Source organism: Anolis carolinensis, unplaced genomic scaffold (genome assembly GCF_035594765.1).
Source record: "Anolis carolinensis isolate JA03-04 unplaced genomic scaffold, rAnoCar3.1.pri scaffold_9, whole genome shotgun sequence".
NCBI classification, from domain to species: Eukaryota; Metazoa; Chordata; class Lepidosauria; order Squamata; family Dactyloidae; genus Anolis; species Anolis carolinensis.
In genome coordinates, this window is record NW_026943820.1 from 24,880,668 (window position 1) to 24,908,093 (window position 27,426).

The window sequence follows — 27,426 nt, forward strand, 5'->3', positions numbered from 1 at the left end:
GCATTATTTCAAAATTCTGATTCAAAAAGTATAAAAAGATGCAAAGGGGTGAACTTTGTTTTTTTTCTTTTGAAGGAAGAAATGTATTCCTAATCCCTAATTCCTAATTCCCTAATGCTTTTTGTAGGCTGGGTGTCATGAAGTGTGTCATATGTCATGTTTGCAACCCAGCTGATAGGTGAATGCCCTAGCCGTGCAAGAGAAGAACTGAGACAGTAATGAGTGAAGATTATATATATTATATATGACATTAGAGTAACTGACATCAACTGGCTGATGAGTCTTCTTCTGTGATCCCTTCCAGTCAGATATTGCACATCCCCAAAACTGACTCATCTCCAGGCCAGACTATTACACCGCATGGTTCTTATGGTGACCAATTTAAGAGTTCTCAGAACTTCAATCAGCTGCAAAATAATATAATCATAATATACTGTATTTATATTCTGCTCTGACTCCCCAAGGGGACTCAGGGTGGATTATAGAACACATATACTGCAAACATTCAATGCCGTTATACAATCAACAAGGACAGACAATACATAAACAGAGGTAAAGGCTTTTCCCGTCTTTTCCATTTCCGGTATCTGGAGACTGTGCTCAACTCCGGCCACTGGAAATGCTGTCGCTCCATCTTCCAGACCGAGGCGCTTTGTCATCCAAAGATGTCCTCCCAATTGAAACATGTCCTTATGGGTGCCTTTTATTACCTCCCCACTTAAAGCAGTACCTATTTATCTACTCACATTTCTGTTTTCGATCTGCTAGATGAGCCGGGAGCTGGGGCTGATGGCGGGTGCTCACCCCAACCTGGGCTTGAGCTGCCAACCAGGATTTTCTCCATCTTAGCTTCTTAACCTGCTTCTGCTAGCTGGAATTGAGGTGCATCTACATTGTAGAATTAATGCAGTTTGACACCACTTGAACTGCCATGGCTGCATGCTATGGAATCCTGAGAGGTTTTTTTTAGCTCTATTGCATGATTTAGCTTTGATAGGACAAAGAACAAGTGAATAATAATAATAATAATAATAATAATAATAATAATAATAATAATAAACCTTCAAAGACTCTGGGAGAAACCAGTACAGGTGGTCCCAGTGGTGATGGGCACACTGGGTGCCGTGCCAAAAGATCTCAGCTGGCATTTGGAAACAAGAGACATTGACAAAATTACAATCAGCCAACTGCAAAAGGCCACCCTACTGGGATCTGCACGCATCATTCGAAAATACATCACACAGTCCTATACACTTGGGAAGTGTTCGACTTGTGATTTTGTGATACGAAATCCAGCATATCTATCTTGTTTGCTGTGTCATAATAAAATAACAACAACAACAACAACAACAACAACAACATGCTCTATCTCCCCAAAGGGGACTCAAAGCAGCTTGATATAAAAGCATTAATATATAATATAAAATGTACAAAAATGCAAACTTTAAAATAGAATTAAACACAAACAGCACTAAAAAAATCACAGTTGAAAACTTGAATTGCTTCTCCTGAAAGCTTGCAAGACTAAATTTCCCCCTTTTACGTAGATTGCAGCCCCCTCTACTGTTTAACATTAAACATATCATTTTTTCCAAACTAGAAGTGGAATTACAGCTACATCTGGACTCCTTGTTTTTTTTTTATTTGGGACATTTTTGTATAACTCCCAGTGGGCAGAAAATTGTCCCTTAGGATCATTGCTGTTACATGTCCTATCATGATTATAATTATTATTTTCTATCATTTCCCAGTCCATGACTGAAGATGATTTATAACCATGACAATAAAGATAATCAAATTTGTACTTCATGCATAGGGTCACAACGTATTTAAACTAATAGTAACCTTAAAAGCATTTAAAGACATTGCCATAAACAACGAACAGGCAATGCAGCACATTTTATAAGATCAGTGTTGTCACCTGGAATTATTATAATGAAAGCTGTTGTCACCGCTGTGTTTATTCTCTCACATCTTGGAGAGCTTCAAGGCTGCAATCCTTTCAGAGATTTCAAGGAGAGATTGGAGCACGGCTTGACAAATGATGCCGTCTGTTTAGTGCCAAGCAGAGACAGCAGAAACGCTCCAATGCCCTGGGTGAATTGCTGGAGACATTTGCTTTCAGCTTTGCCCTGGACAGGAGAATGGAGCATGAAGCAGAAACAATCCAGAATTTGCAACAAAGGAAAGGTGACTCTGAGTCAGGCGGAAGAGGCAACGCTGGGAAGAAGGTCACCAGTTCTTCCATGTTTCCTTCCTTTCTTGGAAACTGCTTGAATTGCCGTATTGACTCCAGAGCCTTTCCCAACCCAATGTCTTCCGAAATGCTTGGACTACAACTCTCATCATCCATAATTATATTGGGGATGATGGACATTGCAATCCAGCCCATCCGGAACTGGCTTTGTATTTGGAACAACACTGGATCGTTTTGAACGTGACTCTACCTATTTTAGGGAAGGATTTGTGTCACACCTGCTTTGCATAAGAAAACTCCCAGGTTTTGATGTCTTCCATTGATACAGTAGAGTCTCACTTATCCAAGCTTCGCTTATCCAAGCTTCTGGATTATCCAAGCCATTTTTGTAGTCAATGTTTTCAATATATCGTGATATTTTGGTGCTAAATTCGTAAATACAGTAATTACTACATAGCATTACTGCACAATGAACTACTTTTTCTGTCAAATTTGTTGCATAACATGATGTTTTGGTGCTTAATTTGTAAAATCATAACCTAATTTGATGTTTAATAGGCTTTTCCTTAATCCCTCCTTATTATCCAAGATATTCGCTTATCCAAGCTTCTGCCAGCCCGTTTAGCTTGGATAAGTGAGACTCTACTGTATTTAGAACAGAACCGGGCAAAGGCTACTTTTGCAACCTTCAAATTCCTAAGAGTTAGGAAACCTTCATTTTCCAGAGCTCTAAATTTCATGGGAAGTTTTCTGAGAGTTTATTTATTTGTTTATTAGACTTGTATTAGACTACTCCCAGTTTGGCTCAGAGCGGTTTACAGAAATAGATTAAAACAATACACTTAGCTTTAAAATAACAATAAAAACAATAAAAACAACAATAAAAACAGACATAGTTTGTTAAATAAAGAATTCCCCATTGCAGAAGGTGATCTACATGATACTTTGGGTCTCGATTAAAAGAGTAAAGTGAGCTATAATAACTATAACAGTACGTGGTTGATGATGATGACAATGACGATGGTTTCAAGGATGAAGATTTCAGACTATATAACATAAAGCCTTGGACAACTCCTTGTGACACACTTATACACCGGTCACAATTGTTCAGAGGATGCTCTTTAAATTAAGGAAAAAAAAAATCTTTTTTAAAAAAACCCGAAGGGGTGTCATGTAGAAAATGGAACAAGCTTGCTTTCTATTGCTTCAGAAATTAGGAAAAAAACCCGATGGATTCAGATTACAAGAAAACCAATCCTCCATAAACAATAGGAATAACTTGGATGGAGATGATGATGATGATGATGATGATGATGATAGGGAGGATGTTTGGAAAGTTGTTTCAGGTTCACCCTCACTTTTTCCATCCCTTGGCATGTTTAGAAGCAGTGAAGGGAATGGCTGTGTTGCTGTAAGTTTTCTGGGCTGTATGGCCATGCTCCAGAAGCATTCTCTTCTGATGTTTCACCCACATCTATGGCAGGCATCCTCAGAGGCTGTGATGTCTGTTGAAAACTAGGCAAGTGAGGTTTATATCTGTGTAATGTCCAGGGTGGGGGAAAAAACCTTTTGTCAGAGGCAAGTGTGAATGTTACGTTTGGCCATCTTGATTAGCATTGAATAGCCTTGCAGCTTCAAAGCCTGGCTGCTTCGTGCCTGGGGGAATCCTTTGTTGGTAGGTGTTGGTTGGCCCTGATTGTTTCATGCCTGGAATTCCCCTGTTTTTTCAGTTGTGTTCTTTATTTACTGCCCTAATTTTAAAGGTTTTTTTTATTAATACTGGTTGCCAGATTTTGTTCATTTTATCATTTTCTCCTTTCTGTTGAAATTGTCCACATGCCTGTGGATTTCAATGAAGGAAATGTCTGAACAGGGGGTTAAAAAGGCAGTTCATGGCTTGCAAACCACACGCTCTTTTGTTAGCCAGACATATACCGGTTCTTTCTCTTTTCTACTCTCTTAAAAACTCCTCTTTTCCTCTGGTCTAATTTTTTTATACCATTGACAAAACTTTAAAGGGATAATTATATACTGAAGGAAATACAGTGCCCCACATATCAGTCAAATGATGAACAGATACGCTCTGCCTGTCATGTTTTGATTAATTGAAAAATCTTGTCTTTGAGTCTTCTGCAAATTTGTAAATGTCTTTAGGAGCACCGGCTGTTCTTTGCTGTGGATTTGTTTGGTTGGAGTGGGAATGGAAGTGTCTCTTTGTTATGCTCAGATTGAAAGAATGAATGAATATGTACTGGGCATAACATAATGTGTCCCCCTTCCATGTCCCTTGGATATCAGCCATGCTGTCTTGATAATCCATAATCCATGTAAGAGAGCCTTTCCCAGACTAATACTGTTCAGAATTGTCTTTTAAAGCCTTTTAAATGATGGTTTTTATTACTTTTTGTGATCATACGAATTTCTATATGTGTCTGTGTCCCATCTTTTGAGAAGCAGAGGAACAGACAGAGTTCTTTGTCTCTCTGAAGAAAGAGCAGTGGTTCAAAGAATCAACCAAGGGATGGATCCAGTTCACCATCTGGCCTGGTTTTGTGAGATGTTTTGCAATTATTAAGGCCATAGGATGTGGGAAAAACGCTTGCCTCTGGAAAGCCATGTATCCATGAAAGGCTGATCTACATGGATTATTAAATAGGTTTCTCAAGGCCAACAAATGACTGTGATGGTGGTAGCGGCAACAGCGATGATGATGATAGTAATAATACATGTGATAATGATAGTGATGTAAGTTGGGCATCTCATATCCAAATTCCTCCAAAATCTGAAAAGGTCTCACAGTTCATTAGCAAGTGATGTGCAGATATTTTTGACACTGGCATAAAGGTTAGCTTTGCTTTGAAATGGTCAGGGCTGTTGTCTCACCTAAAATGTGAAATTGGGGAGATACCAGGAGCAACTGAACAACTTTTGTGATCGTTGCTGTTCATTTTACTCCATTGAAATGGAGGTTACCTTGGGAAGTTTGCTTTCTATGTCTCAGTCAAGTGTTCACTCTAATAACCCCCAGGTATGTGTTGAGGGTCTCAAAGAAGAATCTGTTGACTGGCATCTACCTTATACAACCCTCTTTTCCCCAGCAGTATGAATCAATTCTGGAAGTTGAGAACAACCATTTAAATTTTCCAGAATATTCTAAGAGGAGTGGTTTCCAAACTGTGCTCCGCGGAGCCCTCGGGGCCTGCATTTTCCAAGAAGATAAAATAAATAAAAATGGAATGCAAGAATATGAAACAAAAAGTAGAATCAAAATAAGAAAACTAGAAATTACATTTTGAATAGAAATTTGCTGAGATGAATTTAGTAGTAGTAGTAGTAGTAGTAGTAGTAATAATAATAACAACAACAACAACAATACAATTTATTTATATTCCTCCCTTCTCCCCAAAGAATGGATTACAGTTTACCTCCTGGTCATGTGGCCGGCGTCTTTTTTGTCTTTTCCTAGCAAAGCAGTACTTGTTTATCTGCTCACATTTGCATGTGATGCGGTGGCGCAGTGGGTTAAACCCTTGTACCAGCTTGACTGTTGACCTGAAGGTTGGGTTTCTGACTTGAAGGTTGCCAGTTCAAATCTGCGAGACTGGGTGAGCTCCCGTCTGTCAGCTCTAGCTTGCAGGGACATAGAAGCCTCCCAGCAGAATGGTAACACAACCGGGCATCCCGTGGGCAATGTCTCTGTAGATGGCCAATTTGTTCAAACCAGAAGTGACTTGCAATATGTTCTCAAGTCGCTTTAGACATGATAATTTTTTTTGCATGTTTTCGAACTGCTAGGTTAGCAGGAACTAGAGCTAACAGCGGGAGCTCACCCTGTCCATCGGATTCAAACTGCCAAACATCAGATCAGCAGTTCAGCTGCATAAGGGTTTAATCAATTGCACCACCACATCCCCAGTTGTGCCATTGCCACCCCTTTTGCCACTGTGCAAAAAAAGAAATGCAACCACAAGTGTCTCATTAAACATTTGTAACATTGTTTTATGTTATGTCTTAATTGAGGCCTATTGTTGCCTACAGTGCACTTTAGTTGTGTTGTGATGCAAATGGTTTGATTCACTGAATTATACAACAATTTTTATGTATGGCCAAGTTTTTATAATCTCATGTGTATTGGTGGTAGTTGAGAATAAACAGAGATAGATCTGAGATAAATGGTAAATAATATCAACATTTTTGAAATACAGTTTCATCACATGGACATGGCACAATTGTTTAGCTTTCGCTTTACACTCCTTTATTATCTATCCCCTCTTCCTCCCCCACAACACTACTCCATTATTAACCTGTAAGATATGGGGTCGGTCATAGCAATTGATTCTAAAAAGGGCTCAGTGACTCAAAATGGCTGGGAACCACTACTCTAGAACAATGCCATGTCAGGGGCATTATAAATTAAACGGACACCTTCCAGCTCCTGTTGCTGATTCAGAGTCTTGTTGCTGATGAGCAAACCAGCATTTTTTTTAGAACATTATTATTCTGCCCCCATTATGCATAAAACACACCACTATCGCTCATGCTACTGTTTCATTCAAATCATAAATAAACTATTAATGTTAAGATGCGCAATGCCAGGTCATTTCCTAAACCGAATTTGCAAGCCCACAACATGGCAGTTGACAACCCCTTGGAGATCTTTTGTTCATAGGGCCTGCCATAAATTGAAGCCAACCTGATGGTAAATCATACAGGTTATGAAAACATAAGCACACTCCTTCATTGCCTACAGATCCTTGTTGAATAAGCACAATGATTCACACCAATTGGCACGGCCATTCTCAGGCACCAGGCTTTATGCATCGAAACCAACGCATGACTTAGACGGCAGATTTTCCTTTAGCTTGAGCTGTTTCCTGGCGCATGGTCCAACTTGGCATCAGCAAGGGCTCCGGAGTGGGGGAGTGCATTGAATCATTCTGCAAATCTCCGTGAGTGGGGGCTGAAAGCATGGTTTTGGGGCTTCACCAAGTGATTGTGCCATCCTTGGATCTGAGAGATGACTGTGGGATGGCTCTCCTCTGCAGAAGGACATGAGCAGACCAAAGGCCTGCTTGGTCCAGCATTCTGGATGCAGCATTGCTGCGCATGAAGCTGAGCATGTCACATTCATTTTTGCAATGTTGCCATTCCATACAACTAGTGTGTGAGTGCCATCCATAGGGCTTTACACTGTTTTATCTCCTTGTTTTTAACATGTGATGTATGTATTGATTGTATGACTGCTTTTCATGTTTGATTTTACAATGTGTAATTTGTCACTGTTTTTATTATTGTTGTGAGCCGCCCCGAGTCCCCTCGGGGAGATGGGGCGGGATATAAGAATAAATTTATTATTATTATTATTATTATTATTTACACCATGCACCCCTTAAGTAGCATATGTGGGAATCTGGGAATCTCTACATAGAGAATTAATTCAATTTGAATTAATTGAATTATCCCTTTAGCCTTCTTTAACCAAGCCTTCTCCTTCAAAGACTACTGGTGCCTCATCAAATTACAACTCCAAGGATTCTAAGGAACTGACTCATATCAGTTAAAGTGGTGTCAAAACTGCATTCATTCTCCAGTGTGGAGGTACACTCAGCCTTTGGGGCCTGCCATATCTCCTCCTTCACATCTCAGCTGGGATTTTCAGAGAATGGTTTGAAGGCTCTCTGATTGACTCCCACTTGCTTTTGTGTCGAGCTGATTTTTGTACTGGGAATGGGCTTCCCATTTCATGCCAAAGGTACCACAAGTACCGAAGGAAACCGGATCCGCACACAATCCTATAGGAAATCATTTGTGCTCAAGTGTAAAGGTAGTGGCTTGTGGCACTCATTTAAAAGTAGAAAAATTTCTCTCATCCCCTTGATATTGCATTTCGCTATTTGCATGGAATGACTTACAACTACATGGTAGAGTTATTGCAGTTTGACACCAGTTTAACTACATTAGCTCAATGCTGTGGAATCATGGGAGTTGCAGTTTGGTGAGGCAGCCGCAGTCTTTGACAGAGAAGGCTAAAGACCTTGAAAAACTGCAACTTCCATGCTTTCATAATATTAAAGTGATGTCAAACTGCATTCAGATTAGGGTAGATTCACCCTCTGTTTTCACTATTTAGGATGTTATTATGTTTTATTAATGTATGTGTAGTCGAAGGCTTTCATGGCCGGAAACACTGTGTTGCTCTGAGGATGCCTGCCATAGATGTGGGCAAAATGTCTGGGGAGAATGCTTCTGGAACATGACCATACAGCCCAGAAAACTCCCAGCAACCCGATTTCATTTATATTTTGCTAAGAAAGAAGCACAAAGCGCCAGGCAGAACTTTTCTTAACACACAGTATTGACTTGCCCTCCTGTCTGACGCTTTGTAAATATTTTCTGGCCTTTACAATATTGGTTTGAGCAAATGGTCAATCTGAACGAGTGACTCAGTCCTCATTAGATTGTGCTTGATGTTCTAAACTCAATCACTTAATCTTTTCCTCCCTTTTCTTCCCATTTGTTTTTCTCTGCAGCCAACTGGGTACATGGAAAACTCAATTTCCTACAGCTCAATTGAAGACGTTCAGCTGCTTTCTTGGGAGAATGCCCCGAAGTATTGTTTACAGCTCACAATCCCTGGAGGCACAGTCTTGTTACAGGTACAGTAAACACCAAAGTGCAGCTTTCTCTCTTTCTGCTAAGGTTTCATTGCTCTAATTTCTGTTTGCTGGATGTAAGGTTGCTGAATGCAAGGATGAACTGATAACAGCCATTATTATTATTATTATTATTATTATTATTATTATTATTATTATTAGAAACACAACAAGATGAGTCCACAGCAGACACTCTGCTGGCTGTTGTATTGAATTACATGTCAGACACTTCTCAAGTGTCTAGGACTGTGTGATATATTATTATTATTATTATTATTATTATTATTATTATTATTATTATTATTATTATTATTTTATTGCATGACACAGCAAACAAGATACTGTATATACTCGAGTATAAGCCTAGTTTTTCAGCCCTTTTTTTAAGACTGAAAAAGCCCCCTCGGCTTATACTGAGGTGAGGGTCCTGGTTGGCTTATATTTGGTCAGCTTATACTCGAGAATATATGGTACATTTATTATTTTTCTCTATTATTATTGGTATTATTACATTTGTTATTATTCTCTATTATTGTTGCTACTATTACATTTATTTTACTCTATTATTATTATTATTATTATTATTATTTTATTTTATTTTATGACATAGCAAACAAGATAGACATGCTGGATTTCGTATCACAAAATCACAAGTTGAACACTTCCCAAGTGTCTAGGACTGTGTGATGTATTTTCAGATAATGCGCGCAGATCCCAGTCGGGTGGCCTTTTTCAGTTGACAGATCGTAATTTTGTCAATGTCTATTGTTTCCAAATGCCGGCCGAGATCTTTTGGCACGGCACCCAGTGTGCCCATCACCACCGGGACCACCTGTACTGGTTTCTGCCAGAGTCTTATTATTATTATTACAGTAGAGTCTCGCTTATCCAACGTAAATGGGCCGGCAGAATGTTGGATAAGCGAATATGTTGGATAATAAGGAGAGATTAAGGAAAAGCCTATTAACATCAAATTAGGTTATGATTTTACAAATTAAGCACCAAAACATCATGTTATACAACAAATCTGACAGAAAATTACAGTAATTACTGTATTTACGAATTTAGCACCAAAATATCATGATATATTGAAAACATTAACAACAAAAATGTGTTGGATAATCCAGAATGTTGGATAAGTGAAACTCTACTGTATTAATATTATTATTTGATACACAACAAGATTAGCACACAGCAAACAAGATAATTATGCTGGCTTTTGTATTGGATCACATGTCGGACACTTCCCAATTGTCCTTTGAAAGACAACTTACATGGTTTCAGATTCAGTGACTTGAATGACGTTAAAACGGCTTTAAAATCATGGATCACGAAGCAAAACCTGATTTTTTCAAAAATGGTTTTGTTTTCTGGGTTAAACGATGGGGCAAAGGTGTACAAATTGATAGTGACTATGTTGAATGGTGGTTTTGAGTAGATGATAGTTCAGGCTATGATCTGTAGCAACTTTGGCTGTTATATGTTCATTCACAATGTTTTTATGACACAGGAGGCAAAACTTTTTGACCTGCCTCCTATATATCTTCATTCGGTTGTTTACTTCCTTATGGGGTGGACGTCCTGACTGTGGCCTTCGGGGCTGTGGCTAACCCTTTCTATTTGTATTTATTGCCCTCTTGTGGTTACATCTGAGCACTGCATACATATATATCTATAGTATAGTAACTAATTCTATCTATATACTGCTGTTTTTTGCTTTTTGGAGCCCCCCTCCCCAAACAGGGTCGATATTACACTTACAATCCCTCACTGATTTTAAATGTGTACAGTTTGGTCCAGATCCATCAAACCATGGAGGAGATTTTGTGGTACAAACATATATACATACATACTTTGACATACAGTAGAGTCTCACTTATCCAAGCCTCGCTTATCCAAGCCTCTGGATAATCCAAGCCATTTTTGTAGTCAATGTTTTCAATACATCGTGATATTTTGGTGCTAAATTCGTAAGTACAGTCATTGCAACATAACATTACTGCGTATTGAACTACTTCTTCTCTCAAACATGAAGTTTTGGTGCTTAATTTGTAAAATCATAACCTAATTTGATGTTTAATAGGCTTTTCCTTAATCCTTCCTTATTATCCAAGATATTCGCTTATCCAAGCTTCTGCCGGCCCGTTTAGCTTGGATAAGTGAGACTCTACTGTATATATAGGTGCAATGGGTTAAACTCTTGTGCTGCTTAACTGCTGACCTGAAGGTTGACAGTTCGAAACCGTTACATACCATATCTCGAGTATAAGCTGACCCAAAAATAAGCCAACCAGGACCCTCACCCGAGTATAAGCCAAGGGGTTTTTTTTTCAGTCTGAAAAACTAGGCTTATACTCGAGTCTATATAGTACTTCTATTAATGTTTGCTTTGGTTTTGCTGAAAAATCCTTCTGGGCATCTGAGCAATTATACGAGATAACAGAATTTGGAAAAAAAAATGTTCCTGGTGTGAAAGAGTTATTTCCTGTTTCATTGGGAGGTCTTTACTTTGAAAGTCACCGTTCTGCTCCAGAAACTTGGTTTTTGTGGCTGCGGCAAATGATGTTGAATTGCTTGAGATTTTAACCCAGGCATGGGCCAGCTTGGGCCCTCCCTCCAGGTGTTTTGGACTTCGACTCCCACAATTCCTAACAGCCTCAGGCCCCTTCCTTTTCCCCCTCAGCCGCTTAAGCGGCTGAGGGGGAAAAGGAAAGGGCCTGAGGCTGTTAGGAATTGTGGGAGTCAAAGTCCAAAACACCTGGAGAGAGGACCCAAGTTGGCCCATGCCTGTTGTAGACCCACTTCCAATGATCAACTGAATCAAGTGGAAAGCGGGAGAAAGAAAGAGAAACTGGGACATTTTAAATGCAAATAAAAATAATGGGATGGCAGAAGTCTATCTGGGGCAGTCTATGCTCAATTGGGGAATTTGGAGGGTATCTAAAAGGTTTCTTTCTGCATGTTTTCTGGCCTGGATTATTTTTAAAGCTCTACGTGGGGCTGCCTTTGAAGACGGCTCGGACGCTCCAACTAGTACAACGGGCGGCAGCCAGACTAATAACAGGAGCGGCTTACAGGGAGCGTACTACTCCCATGTTGAGTCAGCTCCACTGGCTGCCGATATGCTACCGAGCCCAATTCAAAGTGCTGGTTTTGATCTACAAAGCCCTAAATGGTTCTGGCCCATCTTACCTGTCCAAACGTATCTCCCCCTATGAGCCTTTTAGAACTCTTAGATCATCGGGGGAGGCCCTGCTCTCGGTCCCACCAGCCTCGCAGGTAAGGCTGGTGGGAACGAGGGACAGGGCCTTCTCGGTGGTGGCTCCTCGGCTGTGGAACATCCTCCCCAGCAACATACGGCAGATACCAACTCTCCTAGGCTTCAGGAAAGCCTTAAAGACATGGTTGTGCACACAAGCTTTTAATGAATGAGAACATGGACTTTACATGATCTGTACAAAGACTTGAGGATTCTGGATGAATGGATTTTAATCTTGGACATTCTTAAAATTTTTATATAATTTGTTTTTATTTTGTAATGGTATCTGTTTTATATGAACTGTTGTTTTGTAGATTGTTTTATATGAATTGTTGTTTTTACATTGTTTTTAGGCATTGAATTTTTGCCTATTTACTGTAAGCCGCTTTGAGTCTCCTAGGAGAGAAAGGCGGGGTAAAAGTAATGTAAATAAATAAATACCTATTAATCTACTCACATTTTTGCTTTCGAATCACTAGGTAGACAAAAGCTGGGCTAAAGGTCAGGAGCTCACCCTGACCTGTGCTTTGAACTGCAAACCTTTTGACTGGCAAGATTTACTGCAGCTGGTGGTTAACCTGCTGTGCTAAAGCCCGGCACTCTTTGGCTTATAAAACTACAACTCGCAGTTTCTTTAAGGCAAAGCCTTATAAAACAACCCTGAATGCAAAGCCCCTGGCCAACTGTAAAGGGAACTTGGCAAGCCCCGTAGATTAGTTATCTACAGTGGTCAGCCCTTCTCTATCAGTGATGTTTTTCTCCTGAAAGCACATTCGTGAGAAATTGGCACCGAAGATGAATACTTTGCTCCGCTGTGTGTTTCCTTTTGAAGATCTGAGGTCACAATATTTGTTTCATCAGCACCAATAATTGAACTGAATGGATCCAGGGAATGTTTATGTTGGACCCTGCTTTTGGGGGCCAAATGGAGGGCTCCTCAACGGTGGAGATGCAATGGCTCTTGTTGTTTATTTAGAGCCGTTGTGTGACGTGCGAGGGAGGGCAGATACCGATGTAAGAATAAATCCAACAGTTTCTCTTGGATGTAGTCCCAGTGCTTGATGAATCTAAGAGGAAAGTGCAAAAAATAGAAGCCAGTTACTTGGGGAATTCAGAAGGGAAAGCTATATTTAAGTCCTGACACAGTAAAGAGTATGTCAGCTTCTGCCTCTCCCTTTTCTGCCAAAATGTAAGGTAAGGGGCCGGCTCTCGTGGGTTTCTTGGCAGAGGGCTGTGCTCATCTACAAAACTTAGCTTTTGTGTGAAGATAGGAAAGTGATTGTTTCTTTCTGGATAGTTGTGATTATTATTGCCTGGAATTCTATACCAGCTGCTTAGTGCAACATGACTTAACTAAGAGTACAATTACACTGTCTAATTAATGCAGTTTGACTCCACATTAACTGCCGCAGATCAAGGCTATGGACTCCGGAGAGTTGTAGTTTTATAAGCCAAAGAGTGCCGAGCTTTAGCACAGCAGGTTAACCACCAGCTGCAGTAAATCTTGCCAGTCAAAAGGTTTGCAGTTCAAAGCCCGGGTCAGGGTGAGCTCCTGATCTTTAGCCCAGCTTTTGTCTACCTAGTGATTCGAAAGCAAAAATGTGAGTAGATTAATAGGTACTGCTTTAAAAATAAACATTCCCTGGATCCATTCAGTTCCATTATCGGTGCTGATGAAACAAATATTAGATTAATAGGTATCACTTTAAAAAGCGGAGAGGTGTTTTTTTAAAAAGGCACCCAGAAAAAAAAATGCTGGTGATTCATCAAAAAAGAGGAAGTTTACAAACAAAGCTCTTTGGCAGGGAGATGGCGCAACAGCACCCCCAGTGGCCAGAACTGAGCACAAGCCTCCAAGACACCAAAAATGGGAAAAGCCTATATGTGTGTATGTATATGTATGTCTATATATGTGTGTGTGTGTGTGTGTATACATACATACATACATACACACACATACATACATACGCACACACCTCTATTTTGGTACAATTGTCTTATCTGTATAAACAGCATTGAATGTTTGCCGCATATGTATGTTCTGTGATCTGCCCTGAGTCCCCTTTGGGTTGAGACGGGCGAAATATAAATACTGCAAATAAATAAATAAATAAATAAATAAATAAATAAATAAATAAAGCTTCTCCAAACTACAACTCTCATTATTCCCCAGTATTGAGCCACTGTGATGAGTCCAGCCCTTCAGTAAGATTGTCCTGGTACAAGAGTCTTATGGAAGTGTTGGGGAGTATCAGCCCTAAGTGGTTGCATCAGTTTCATGCCATTCTAGTGATCATAGCAGCATCCAAACAAATCCTGGGAATGGTAGTTTGGTTGAATACATTAAATCCTTTCTAGGCAGGGATGAGTGTTCTCTAACGCAATGCCTATGTCCTTCACTAAATTACAAATTCCTGGAAACCTTTAGTATGTTAACGTGGCATCTAACTGCTATAACTGTATAGTGCAGATACGGTTTATTTGGCATGGAGAGTCCCAATTAATTAATTCCAGACTAGAAATAATCAAGGCCAGCTAATCACCTCCGAAAAGGATTCCCCCAGGCAGAAAGCAGGCAAGCTTTGAAGCTGCAAGGCTATTCAATGCTAATAAAGGTGGTCAGTTGCAATATCCACACTTGCCTCAAACAGACAAGAGTCAATTCTCCCACCCTGGACATTATTTCATTAAACCCCACTTGGCTAGTTTCCAACAGCCCACACAACCTCTGAGGATGCCTGCCATAGATGTGGGCGAAATGTCAGGAGAGAATGCTTCTAGAACAAGGCCGGACAGCCCTCAAAACTCACAGCAACCCAATGTAGATAATTCTCTCTATCTATATATTGCCCTCTTGGGGTTGCATCTGGAAAGGGAGACCCGACTTGTGGGTTGTGCTCCTTCCGTGTCCTTTTGTTCCGCAGAAAGAACAGGCAGAGAAACACATTCACCCTTGGGTCTTGACTGAAATGTGGCTTCTAAATTTGGCTGGTTTCTGCCCCGAAGTGTTGCTATTTTTTACCGTCTATTCCTGGCAATCAGGTGTGCCCAGAAGGGAAAAACCAACAGAATAGAGATTCCCGATAAGCACAACAATGGCTGCAGAGAGTGTGCACTGCAGCTCACAGTTTTTGGAATAGGCGCAACCATATATTTATTGACTTGATCATGAGAATTTTCCAGGGAAATCTCAGATTAAAAGTTAGGAATACAATTGCCTGTGTGCTTTTCCCCCTTTGCCAATTTTTTAATCTCTTTCCTCGTATCCTTTCTTCCTGTTTACCACCTGTTTCTATTTTAGGCTCAGATTCTGATACCCACCTTTCTGGGTTTCCTTCCTATGCGCAAATAATGCACGGATTACATGAAAAACCTGGAAGTCACCGTGGCTTGGCCAGAGGAGAGATGTAGGGCTTCTTTCTCTTTAATGTTAATGCAGTTTGACACCAATGTAATTGCCATGGCTCAATTCTCTGGAATCCTGGCAGTTCTAGTTTGGTGAGGCAACAGCACTCTTTGGCAGAGAAGGCTGAAGACCTTGAGAAACTACAACTCTTAGGGCTGCGTAGCATTGAGTTGTGGCAGTTAAAGTGGTGTCAAACCGCATTAATTCTATAATGTAGACTAGCTGTGCCCAGCCACACGTTGCTGCGGCTAAGTATGGTGGTATGGGAAATAAAGTATTGAGGAATTGGTGGTAGTTAAGGTAAAGGGTAAAGGTGTGGAGTCCAGATAATCCTGTTAAAGCAGATAATAAAGATTATAAATGGGTTATATAGCTGTGTGGAAGGGCCTTGAGTCTACACTGCCATCTAATCCAGTTAAAATCGGATAATCTGTATTTTATAGGCAGTGTGGAAGAGGCCTAAGTGAGGCCTAACTCTGCCTGACCCCTGGGTGAGTGGGTTGCTAGGAGACCAAGTGGGCAGAGCTTAGCCTTCTAACTGGCAGCAATTGGATAAAAACAATTATTCCTCTCCCTCTAATTAGGACTTTCTTTTTCTTTTCTTTTTGTTGTATCAACCTAGAGGCGTGGATGATTGGTTGTGTTGTCAATTTTCAAGGCTGTGGGGTGTTTAGTTTTGTTGTTTTGGCGGTCGCCAGGATTCTATCATTCTTTTATATATATAGATAGATGTACCAAATCTTGCTGGTGAACTGGCTGCTCACTATCAGAGAGGCGGCTTCCCCTGCGCCCTGCATTTCTTTTTATGCTAAAGAGAGAGAAAAAAATGGGATCGTTAAGATGGTTTATATACAAAGGGGACTGTGGCAAAGAGAGCTGTGTTCCTTGCAACACTTTATGCCCCAAATAAACTGTTACTCTCAGTTCTCAGCCAGGCAAATGTCAACAGAGACCGATACTGGAGGGGATGTGGTGTCTAGCGATGTGCTGCACTTGCCAGAAGACCCAGCGCATGCAGTGTTTGCTTGCTCTGTTCCCAGCAAGTTTGGAAAGCCTTGCTACTTCCATAGATTGTTTTGGGTACCAGATGCTGGAAGGGTCAAAATGATCTGGAAAAGCATTACAACAAGAGTATGTGTATATATGTGTCTTTTCTTTCTGTGCACATAGATTTATACTTGAATGTATAAGGTAAAGGTTTTCCCCTGACATTAAGTCCATTCGTGTCCGACTCTGGGGGGTGGTGCTCATTTCCATTTCTAAGCCGAAGAGCCGGTGTTGTCCATAGACACCTCCTAGGTCATGTGGCTGGCATCACTGCATGAAGCACCATTACCTTCGTGCCTATTGATCTAATCACATTTGCATGTTTTCGAACTGCGAGGTTGCCAGAAGCTGGGGCTAATAGCGAGAGCTCACCCTGCTCCTGGGATTTGAACCGGTGACCTTATCGTCAGCAAGTTCAGCAGCTCAGCAGTTTAACCCGCTGCACCACCATAATTATCGTATGTACCCAACATTGCCAGGTATAGTCTCTCTGCCTCAGAGCATAGCGCAAGCCCACACAAGCACGTCTTCCAAAATATAAAGCTTACATTCAGTAGAGTCGCACTTATCCATCATAAACAGGCCAGCAAAATGTTGGATAAGCGAAAATGTTGGAAAATAAGGAGGGATTAAGGAAAAGTCTATTAAACCTCAAATTATGTTATGATTTTACAAATTAAGCACCAAAACATCATGCTTTACAACAAAATGTCAGAAAAAGCAGTTCAATACACGGTAACATTATGTAGTAATTACTGTATTTAGGAGTTGCGTCCAGCGATGACAGGAAGGGCATATGATCCCCCACCCGGGTGTCGTTTTTATTGTTCATTGCCTTGAGTCCCTATATTGAGAGAAAAATAGGATAAAAATTAAGTAAATAAATGGTATCAACAGTCTTCTGAGAGAGATCTTTGGCCATGGAACGACAAAGAACAGGGAGTGCTGTCCCATTGCCAACTGTGTCTAGGGGCCAGGCTTGTTAGTTGCCGCTATAATCGTTAATTAATCAGACATGTTGAACAATTAATAAGATAAATATTTGTTTGTATTCATTAAACTGAAGAATGATTACACCCCTGCCTCTCATTCAGAGCCTGAGAGCCGAGTGCACTACATCATTCCGTTTCGTCTCATGCTAGAGTGTCATCTCATGCTTCTTCTCATGCTGGAGTGTGAATGTTGCAATTGGTCACCTTGATTAGCATTGAAAAGCCTTGCAGCTTCAAAGCCTGGCTGCTTCCAACCCAAGGGAATCCTTTGTTGGGAGGTGTTAGCTGGCCTCATACCTGCCTCAAACAGACAAGAGTTATTTCTCCCAGCCTTGACATTATTCCACAGATATAAGCTGCACCTGCTTCGTTTCCAACAGACCTCACAACCTCTTTTTTCTTTGCAGATTCATGTTATTTGAGTGATTATATTCCTTCTGCTTCTGTGATTGTTTTAGTCAATCGTTATGTTTTGTTTTTGTTTTTAATTCTTACAGTGTTTTATAGTGTTTTCAGTGTTTTATTGTACAATGTTTTATGCTGATTTTATATTGGAAACCGCCCTGAGTCCCTTTTGGGAGAGAGGGCGGTATACAAATAAACTTTTACTTACTCTTGAGGGTGCCTGCCATAAATGTGGGTGAAACGTCAGGGAAGAATGCTTCTGGAACATGGCCAGACAGCCCGGAAAACTCACAGCAACCCAGTGATTCAGGCCATAAAAGCCTTCGGCAACACAGTGATTGCTTGCTTTTTAAGATCTTCATTTCTCCCTTTTTAAATTGACTCATTGACTGGTATTGTTTGCCCAGGAATTAAAGATGCTGCTATATATAAATTCATTTGCTTTTAAAAAAATAAACTTATTTATTTATTTATTTATTTATTACATGCATTTATACCCCGCCCTTCTCCCCGAGGGGACTCAGAAACTTCTCAAATAAAAAATAAAATCGGTATAAGTTTGCAGGAAACGAGAGTGAAATCACGGTCCAAGAAAGTACTTAGGCTGCATCTGCACTGCAGAATGAATGCATTTTGACACCACTTTAACTGCCTTGGCTTAATGGGAATCACGGGAGATGTAGTTTTCTCCCTCTCAGCATTTCATAGTATTGAGCCAAGGCAGTTAAAAATGATGTCACACTGCATTAATTCTGCAGCATAGATGCACCCCAAGAGTAACTCCTTTGCCAGCTTTATTTTCAGGGAGGCGGGTGGCGGCAAGGAAATCATTTTGTGGCTTTTGCTCCAATTGCATCTTCAATTGCAAAGGGAGAGGAATAAATCGAAAACCGGCTCCTCCTGTTGCTATGGCAGAGTAGTCCTTCACACACGCAAAGGACATGTTCTGGAGCGAGGAGCAATCCAGGAGTGAATGGGCAAGGTTAATGGCCTCAAAGAAATGAAGCGGTGGGCTGCTCTCCAGGCTTTCAAACCTGTGAGAGTGATGGGTTTGTGTGCTCTGGTTTAATGGTGTGTGGCATCTAATGTTTCCACTTAACGTGTTCTCTTTCTCTCTTTCTACATTTCAGGCTGCAAACAGTTACCTGAGGGATCAGTGGTTTCATTCCTTGCAGTGGAAGGTAGGCACTCTATGTTTCTGGAAAGATTGTTTCAGAGAGAGCGAGATCCTTGAATTAACTCCTATCACTCTTCATTATTGCATTCTGTTATTTGGAGACCCTCCTGGTTTCCTGTACTGGATGATGGTCCAATCCATTTTGGAAAGACATGACCTTTTAGAGACTATAACATTTTGGAAAACCCAAATCTCCATAGCCACTTGAAGCATGACCCTTTTGGGAAATCAATTGGCATTTACACTATTTGGAATAATCATAACCTTTTTGTAAAATATGATCATACTTTACAAAGTATGATCTTCCTGGGAAGAGTTAAAAACTCGCTTGAGTCAGTCGTCTCCTTGGTGGTAAATATCCACTAGTATTCATGCAAGACAATTTAGGTTTCTCCGTGGTTAGGCTGATATCTCTAGTTTTCTCTTTGAACTGTTAGGAACAAAGATGTGCCAATGCACAAAATATATAGCAGATCTTCAGAAGTGTTACAGTAGAGTCTCACTTATCCAACATAAATGGGCCGGCAGAACGTTGGATAAGCGAATATGTTGGATAATAAGGAGAGATTAAGGAGAAGCCTATTAAACATCAAATTAGGTTATGATTTTACAAATTAAGCACCAAAACATCATGTTATACAACACATTTGACAGAAAAAGTAGTTCAATACGCAGGAATGCTACGTAGTAATTACTGTATTTACGAATTTAGCACGAAGATATCACGATGTATTGAAAACATTGACTACAAAAACGCGTTGGATAATCCAGAACGTTGGATAAGCGAGTGTTGGATAAGTGAGACTCTACTGTATTGTATGCTGGATTTCGTATCACAAAATCACAAGTCGAACACTTCCCAAGCGTTTAGGACTGTGTGATGTATTTTCAGGTGATGCGCGCAGATCCCAGTAAGGTGGCCTTTTGCAGTTGGCAGATCGTACTTTTGTCAATGTTTATTGTTTCCAAATGCCGGCTGAGATCTTTTGGCATGGCACCCAATGTGCCGATCACCACCGGGACCACCTGCACTGGTTTCTGCCAGAGTCTTTGAAGTTCAATCTTGAGGTCCTGATAGCGGCTGAGTTTTTCCTGTTGATGATGATGATGATGATGATTATTATTATTGTGTGTTGCTTCCTGGCAGAAGGGGTTGGACTAGATGGCCTCTGGGATTCTTCTACTGTATGCATCTAGCATTTTGCAGCCCATTCACTCAGCAAGAAAGAAGGAATAGCAATTTTTCTTTTCCCAGTCGGCTCAGGCAAGAGCAAATTGCTGCCGCTTCTCCTATTTGTGTGTCCTGCCTCATTAATACTTATGACTGACCATACTCTGATGTTGCTTAGTCACACATGTACCTGCTTTCATCTGGGAAGTGTTGGAGGGTTTGTCACAGCTTATGGAAAACACGGATGCATCCAGAGAGGTAATCTGTGCACATTTTTAGCTGGCTTTTGACAACCTCTTCCTCACCCCAAGAACTGAGCAGTTGTTCTTTTAAAAGCTTTTTTGCATGCGAGAAAAAGCAGAGGAGATGGATAGCTGTTGTCCAGAATCGGGTCAAAGGTCCAATTCAAGTCTCCGAAAGGGATCTACAATATATAAAATAAGGGAAGGGGGGCAATTGTGTTCCCTCCCTTTGTGAGAATAGCATGACAGCTTTGTGCCTTGGGTTTGTGGCTCAGCTCTGCCGATAAAACCCCAATTGTGACAGGTTTGGCTTTGGGTCACAAAGGTTTGGGAGCCACACTGCACTAGCCTTTGCTGAGGGTCCGGTGCAGAAGCGAGGAGAGAAATTGCTGCAATGGTGACAGCGGCAGCTTCTCGAGACCAATATCTTCCCGAGGTTTTGACAGCCCTCCGCTGCTCTGGCTGACGACACTGATGATGCAGGTACCCCGGCGGAGAGAGAAGAGCCCATTTTGCAGCCATTTATGGCAAAGCCAGGCTCAAACCACAGCCAGAGAGTGCCAGAGTGTTGTGTTTTGCTTTCTCCCCCCTAAGAGAAGTCAGGAGCATCATCGGTAGGTAAAGAGAGGATGGAGAAAAGGCGAAAGAGGCTGCATGCCACGCAATCAGATCTCCGAATCAGATTGAAAGAGACTCATGTCCATTCTGATCCTTTTCGCAGCAGTTCTCTGCCTTCTGCAACTGAAAACAGAAAATCGCCTCGAAAAGGATCAGAACGGACACGCATCCCTTTCAATCTGATACTAAATTGGAAATTGATCCAAAAAGGAGCCCCTTCTTAGGAAACAGATATTCATTATTGGGCTATCAGGTCTGCATCTTGGAAATGAAATGCAAGGATTTGGGGGATTTTCCTTTCTTTTGTTTATGCTCTTGGTTATCGGAGGAGATTCGACATTTGTATGTGTGTGCCTGTGTATTCGTTTTGCCTTGCGGTTGCAACCGGAGGCTGTTACCTGGGCAACCGGCGGCTGGACCCAGCTTCTCTGCAACGGGATATTTTTGCAAGGATGCCGTCTCCACCACCGGCTTGTAGAACAACAGGTCAAAGTACAAGAAGATAAGGCCTTGGTTGGCTCTGCTTTTAACAGGGTTAATGAGCAATCCGGCCCAAGAGGCAGACAATGAACATCTGTGACTCAGAGAGAGAAAACCAGCCACCGTCTATACATTAAAATCAGATGCATCATAAGAAGTAGTATATGTATTCATTCATTTATGCATGCTGTTTAAGATTGTTTTGGGCTGCATTTTGTTTTTGCTAAAATAATGTTCAAGGCTAAATGTTTAATTGGGTTGTTGTGACTTTTCCGGGCTGTGTGGCCATGCTCCAGAAGTATTTTCTCCTGATGCTTCACCCACATCTATGGCAGACATTCTCAGAGGTTGTGATGTCTGTTGGAAATTAGGCAAGTGGGGTTTACATATGTTCAGAGTGGGAGGAAGAACTTTTGTCTGTTTGAGGCAAATGTGAATGTTGCAATTGGCTACCTTGATTGGCACTGAATAGCCTTGCAGCTTCAAAGCCTGGCTGCTTCTTGTCTGGGGGAAATCCTTTGTTGGGAGGTGTTAGCTGGTTCACACATGTTTAATTATTTTTAAAAATCCTGAAATATCGATATTATTACTGTTACTATTTTTATAACCTGCCATAAGGACTCAAGGCGGATAACAACTACACAATCTAATAATGATTCAAAACAATTAAATATTAGTGCATGGATATAAAGTTAAAATACAGTAAATACAATTTAAATTACATTATTATTGTTATTTATTCCAAATGTTTTTAAATTCTTGGTGATCCTTTTTAGATTGCATTTTGTATCCTTATATTGCAAACTGCTACGAAGATGTTAGCATATTGAGCTAGTATTTACGACTGTGAAGTATTTTAGGTCTGCTAATAGGTTTTTAATGGTTTTATCTGTTTGAATAATTTCAACATTTAACCTTATTTTCATAGTTCTTTAAGGTTTTAAATTAAATATTGTATTGTTTTAGTGTTAATGTCCAGGGCAGGAAAAAGACCAAGTCTCTCAGTCTTCTGTGGGCCCAGGAGAGAGTTTTTCATCCGGCCTCAGCCACTGATTGAGGTTCCAGGTTTTAGCCTGCCACTTTTGGACTCTCGCTTACTGAGATGTTCCTGTGAGTGTCTCTGTAAATCTTAGGAAGCTGTGTCTTGATTTAAGGTGTTGGCTTGCTGAATGATATCCAAACAGAGGATGGGCTGGAGATGTCAGTGCCTTGGTCCTTTCATTATAGGCTGTTACTGTTACTTCTTGACAGATGTCAGGTGGTGCAATACTAGCTAAACAGCATAATTTCTCCAGTGGTGTAGGGCGTAGGCTTCCTGTGATAATGTGGCATGTCTCATGAAGAGCCACATCCACTGTTTTAACATGGTGAAATGTGTTCCACACTGGGCATCCGTATTCAGCAGCAGAGTAGCAGAGCACAAGGGCAGATATCTTCACTGTGTCTGGTTGTGGTCCCCAGGTTGTGCCAGTCAGTAAGAAGAATGCATTCAGCAGATTGCTTAACCATGGTGAACCACGATCCCTGTGGCTCCCTGGCTCGGCAGAATGTGCATCCTTTTTGTTTTGTAATTTGCACACCAAAGTGCGTCTGAATAAAACTAGTACATAATTGCTGAGAGGCTGTCTAGACACACTAAAAGAAAAGGTGTTGCATTAGTTCCCAAACTGGAGCATAAAATCCATACTTGGCAGTGGCACGTCTTTCTTTAGAAGTCCATTGTGCCTTTGGTCGGTGATTGAGGAAAGGCCCCGCTTCCATGCTACAACAGAAAAAGCACATTTATTTCCCTCTTGCCAGTGCCCTTTTCTTTGTATTTCTTGCTTTTGGGGATTTTCAACCAGAGGCCAGGGAAATGTCAAATTTACCATTGCACATGGAAATCGCTGTGTACATTGATGGTGCTATATAAATTAACTAGCTGTGCCCGGCCACGCATTGCTGTGGCGAAGTCTGGTGGTATGGAAAATAAAGTATTGAGGAATTGGTGGTAGTTAAGGTAAAGGTTAAAGGTTTTCCCCTGATATTAAGTCCATTATAAATGGGTTATATAGCTGTGTGGATGGGCCTTGAGTCTACACTGCTATATAATCCAGTTAAAATAAGATAATCTGTTTTTTATAGGCAGTGTGGAAGAGGCCTAAGTGAGGCCTAACTCTGCCTGTCCCCTGGGCTGAGTGGGTTGCTAGGAGCTTAGCTTTTTAACTGGCAGCAATTGGATAAAAACAATTCTTCCTCTCCCTCTAATTAGGACTTTATTATTTTTTTCTTTTTGTTGTATGAACGTAGAGGCATGGATGAGGGGTTGTGCTGCCAAGTTTAGTGTTTTTGGGATGTGTAGTTTTGTTGTTTTGTCCTAGGCCGAAATTTCATTACCCTTTTATATATATAGACAATGGTAACAATATCACGTGCACATTGTTCACACATCGCATTGTGCCCATGTTGAAAACCCAGATCTCAGAGTATCCCTGAGAAGAAACAAAAGGTGCCGCTTGTAAACCTTGTCCGACAAAGGCTTGCCGTGCGTCATTGTAAGGAGGAATCCCCCCGTCGTGTTCTCATTTTTGCTGAAGGCTGACTTGGTTGGAAGCTTGGCATTAAATCAGTAATTTTTGGCACGCACAATCTGTGGGAAGCCGAGGCACACTTGGGCTGTAACACTTGTGTGCCGACAACGGAGGGAGTGATTCACTGCTGGGAAAGGGGGTCCCTGCAGAAAATCTGTGACAGTTGGAAGCTGGGGTGGGCTGGGATAAGTTTAGATTCCTCCCTGTGAGTCATGGAAAACTGTTGAAGTCTCTTGGGGGACATTTTCAGGGCCAGAGCTAGCATGCCAGAACGGCAACAAAGGGAAAGGAGGACTTGGGGCAGAAAAGGGAACGTGGCAACAGAGCTAGGCTCTGCGTTCCTTAGGGACGGAGCCTGTTAACTTCACGAGGGACCGTTCAAACCCCAACATGACAGCATTCTTTCCATCTGTGTGCCTTTCTCCTTCCGTCCCACTGCACAGAGATTGTGGTGGAGATTTTGCTGATGTCACTGAATGCACCTGTGGCTCCAGCACACTATTGGACAGAACTGGCTTGAAAGGACACAGCTTGCGTTGTTGCTACACTGGGTATGTTGTGCTAAAATGGTATCCGTCTTATATTCTGTCTTGAGTCTCTAAAATGTACTGTATCGGTTAGAAATTGTTTCTGGTGCTGAGCAGTGAATGGTATTAGTTATTTAAAAGATGTCTGCCTCTCTGCCTTCTGTCTGCCTGCCTATAAAGATCCTCTCTTCAAGTGTTACTTATAGGATCATAATTGGCAGTGTCACCTAAGCCTTGTCTACCCAAAGGCAAACCCTACTGAGTTAAGTGAGATTTTCCCCCTACCCTGTTTCCCTGAAAATAAGACATCTCCAGAAAATAAGACCTAGTAGAGGTTTTGCTGAATTGCTAAATATATGACCTCCTCCTAAAGTAAGACCTAGTAAAGCTTTTGTTTGGAAGCATGCAGGATCGGTAAATGTACATACCATAGATTGTTGTACATGGAAATAAAGGTAGTAACAAGAAATAATAATAACTTTATTCTTGTATCCCACCTCCATCTCCCAGAAGGGACTCAGGGCAGCTTACACAGGGATAAGCCCAACAACAACATAAATTTACATACAAACAGACATTTAAAACAGTAATTTTAAAACAGTATAGCAATAAAATATAATATAGAAATTCTTGAAAGGATTCACAGTTTGGTTATGCTGTTTTGTGATGACAACTACTGTACAGTAGATAATAAATTTTAATTTTTAAAAATTCAACCATAAATGTGAATGTGTCTTTGTGGAAAAATAAGACATCCCCTGAAAATAAGACCTAGCACATCTTTGGGAGCAAAAATTAATATAAGACACTGGCTTATTTTTGGGGAAACAGGGTAGTAAGCGAGTCCAAAATTACAGTCTTAGTGTTCATTTCCACAACAGTTGTAGTATTTCCTTTGAAACCCAAATGGCATTTTGGTTCATTTCTAATCTTCGTTATTACTATCTAGCAGCAATGAAGTCAGAATGTTCTCAAAAGCTGAAACCATTTATAAACAAAGGGAAGGGCTGGTTTTTCCTTCTTTTTGTGTGTTTATTTTTCTCCCCCACTTGCTTAGTTTACATTGGAAGTTTCTCTGTCAGAGTGCTTTTTGAGTTTGGCCACAGTGGAGGAAATTGGTGACCACATTTGGGCACAGATGCCATACCTGTCTGTCACTTTGTTTCAGAGCTGTCCCATGCTCATAACCTAATGTGCAACCTCTGGGCATACAATTACATGGGTTTCTGTGTTGACTAGAATACAGATTTACAGATCTATTCTGTGATAATAATTTTATAAGGCCAAGCAGAATGTCTTTGTGCAAGTTTTTTAAAAGCAGGCAGAACAATGTGTGGTTTGGGGTTGCTGTTGTTGTTGTTGTGCCATCACATCATTTCTGACTTCTCCTAAACCATGTTGTCTGCATGTTGTCTTAAAATGTTACGGGAAAAAGAGCCTTTGCATCTTTACTTGGAGAGGCTTGCGGTTTGGTAGCTTGCCAAATAAAGGCATGGTCATAATATAGATCTGGGAGTCTGAAGGCAGTTGTGGGTTTATCTTCAACATAGTACGTTGTTAGAAAAGGACTGTATCTAGGAAGGTAAAACATTTGCCAAAGTTTGCATGTCCCAGGAGGAAGCTGCAAATGTGTTACAGCTACTGAGGTAATTCTTCCTAGTGAAAAAAGAAGGAAGTTATGAGTAACTTTAGCAAGTTTCTTTCCCCTGTGAGAAAATCTCTGAAAACCATGCAATTTTCAAATATTATTTGGAATTCAGGACTTATTATGTGCAAACTTCACATGTTGCATGGAAAATAGCAATATCTGCACAGGGGACAGCATTTTCTTTGCCAGAAATGATACTTCTATGCATAAATACTGTCTCCTGTGCAGAAAAAATTCTTTCCCGAGCAGTTTTCGATGCAGATCAAACATACACATATTTTACATAGAATACATTCATATGTACTGTATTTTATGCACACGGAACAGCTTTTTCTGTACAGGAAACAATATTTCTACATAGAAGCAACTGGATAGGAAATGTTGTGTTCTGTGCAGAAAAGGCAGCTTTCTCTACAAAACAGCCATTTGCAAATGTTATCTATGCACATAATAAAAGTGGCACACAGAACCTCCATGACCAGCAAAAATACTGGAGGTCTTTGGAGGCATTGATAGGAGTTGTAGTTCACCTACATCCAGAGCTCACTATGAATCCAAACAATGATGGATCTGGGTCAAACTTGGCATGCATACTCGATATGCCCAAATTTAAATACAGTAGAGTCTCACTTATCCAAGCTAAACGGGCCGGCAGAAGCTTGGATAAGCGAACATCTTGGATAATAAGGTGGGATTAAGGAAAAGCCTATTAAACATCAAATTAGGTTGTGATTTTACAAATTAAGCACCAAAACTTAATGTTATACAACAAATTTGACAGAAAAAGTAGTTCAATATGCAGTAATGTTATGTTGTAATTACTGTATTTACGAATTTAGAACCAAAATATCACAATATATTGAAAACATTGATTACAAAAATGGCTTGGATTATCCAGAGGCTTGGATAAGCAAGGCTGGATAAGTGAGACTCTACTGTACTGGTGGGTTTTGAGGAGAAATGTCCTGGACATTTTGGAGTTGTAGAACTGGGATTTATAGTTCACTTGCAGTCAATGAGCACTCTGAACTCTA

General features: G+C 40.7%; 1 protein-coding gene across 4 annotated transcripts in view; it reads left to right on the forward strand.

The window, feature by feature from the left end:
• The window catches only part of cmip (c-Maf inducing protein), a 135,120-nt gene that overhangs the window by 65,143 nt on the left and 42,551 nt on the right, over window positions 1–27,426 (forward strand). For 2 of the 4 annotated variants that reach the window (XM_062961960.1, XM_062961962.1), the window contains exons 2-3: window positions 8,728–8,853; window positions 19,090–19,140. In XM_062961960.1, coding sequence (XP_062818030.1) covers window positions 8,728–8,853; window positions 19,090–19,140 — 177 coding nt within the window. Of the gene's footprint in view, window positions 1–8,727; window positions 8,854–19,089; window positions 19,141–20,863; window positions 21,033–23,494; window positions 24,769–27,426 lie in introns of those variants that run through there. The other 2 variants (XM_062961964.1, XM_062961963.1) reach the window with 2 other exon arrangements.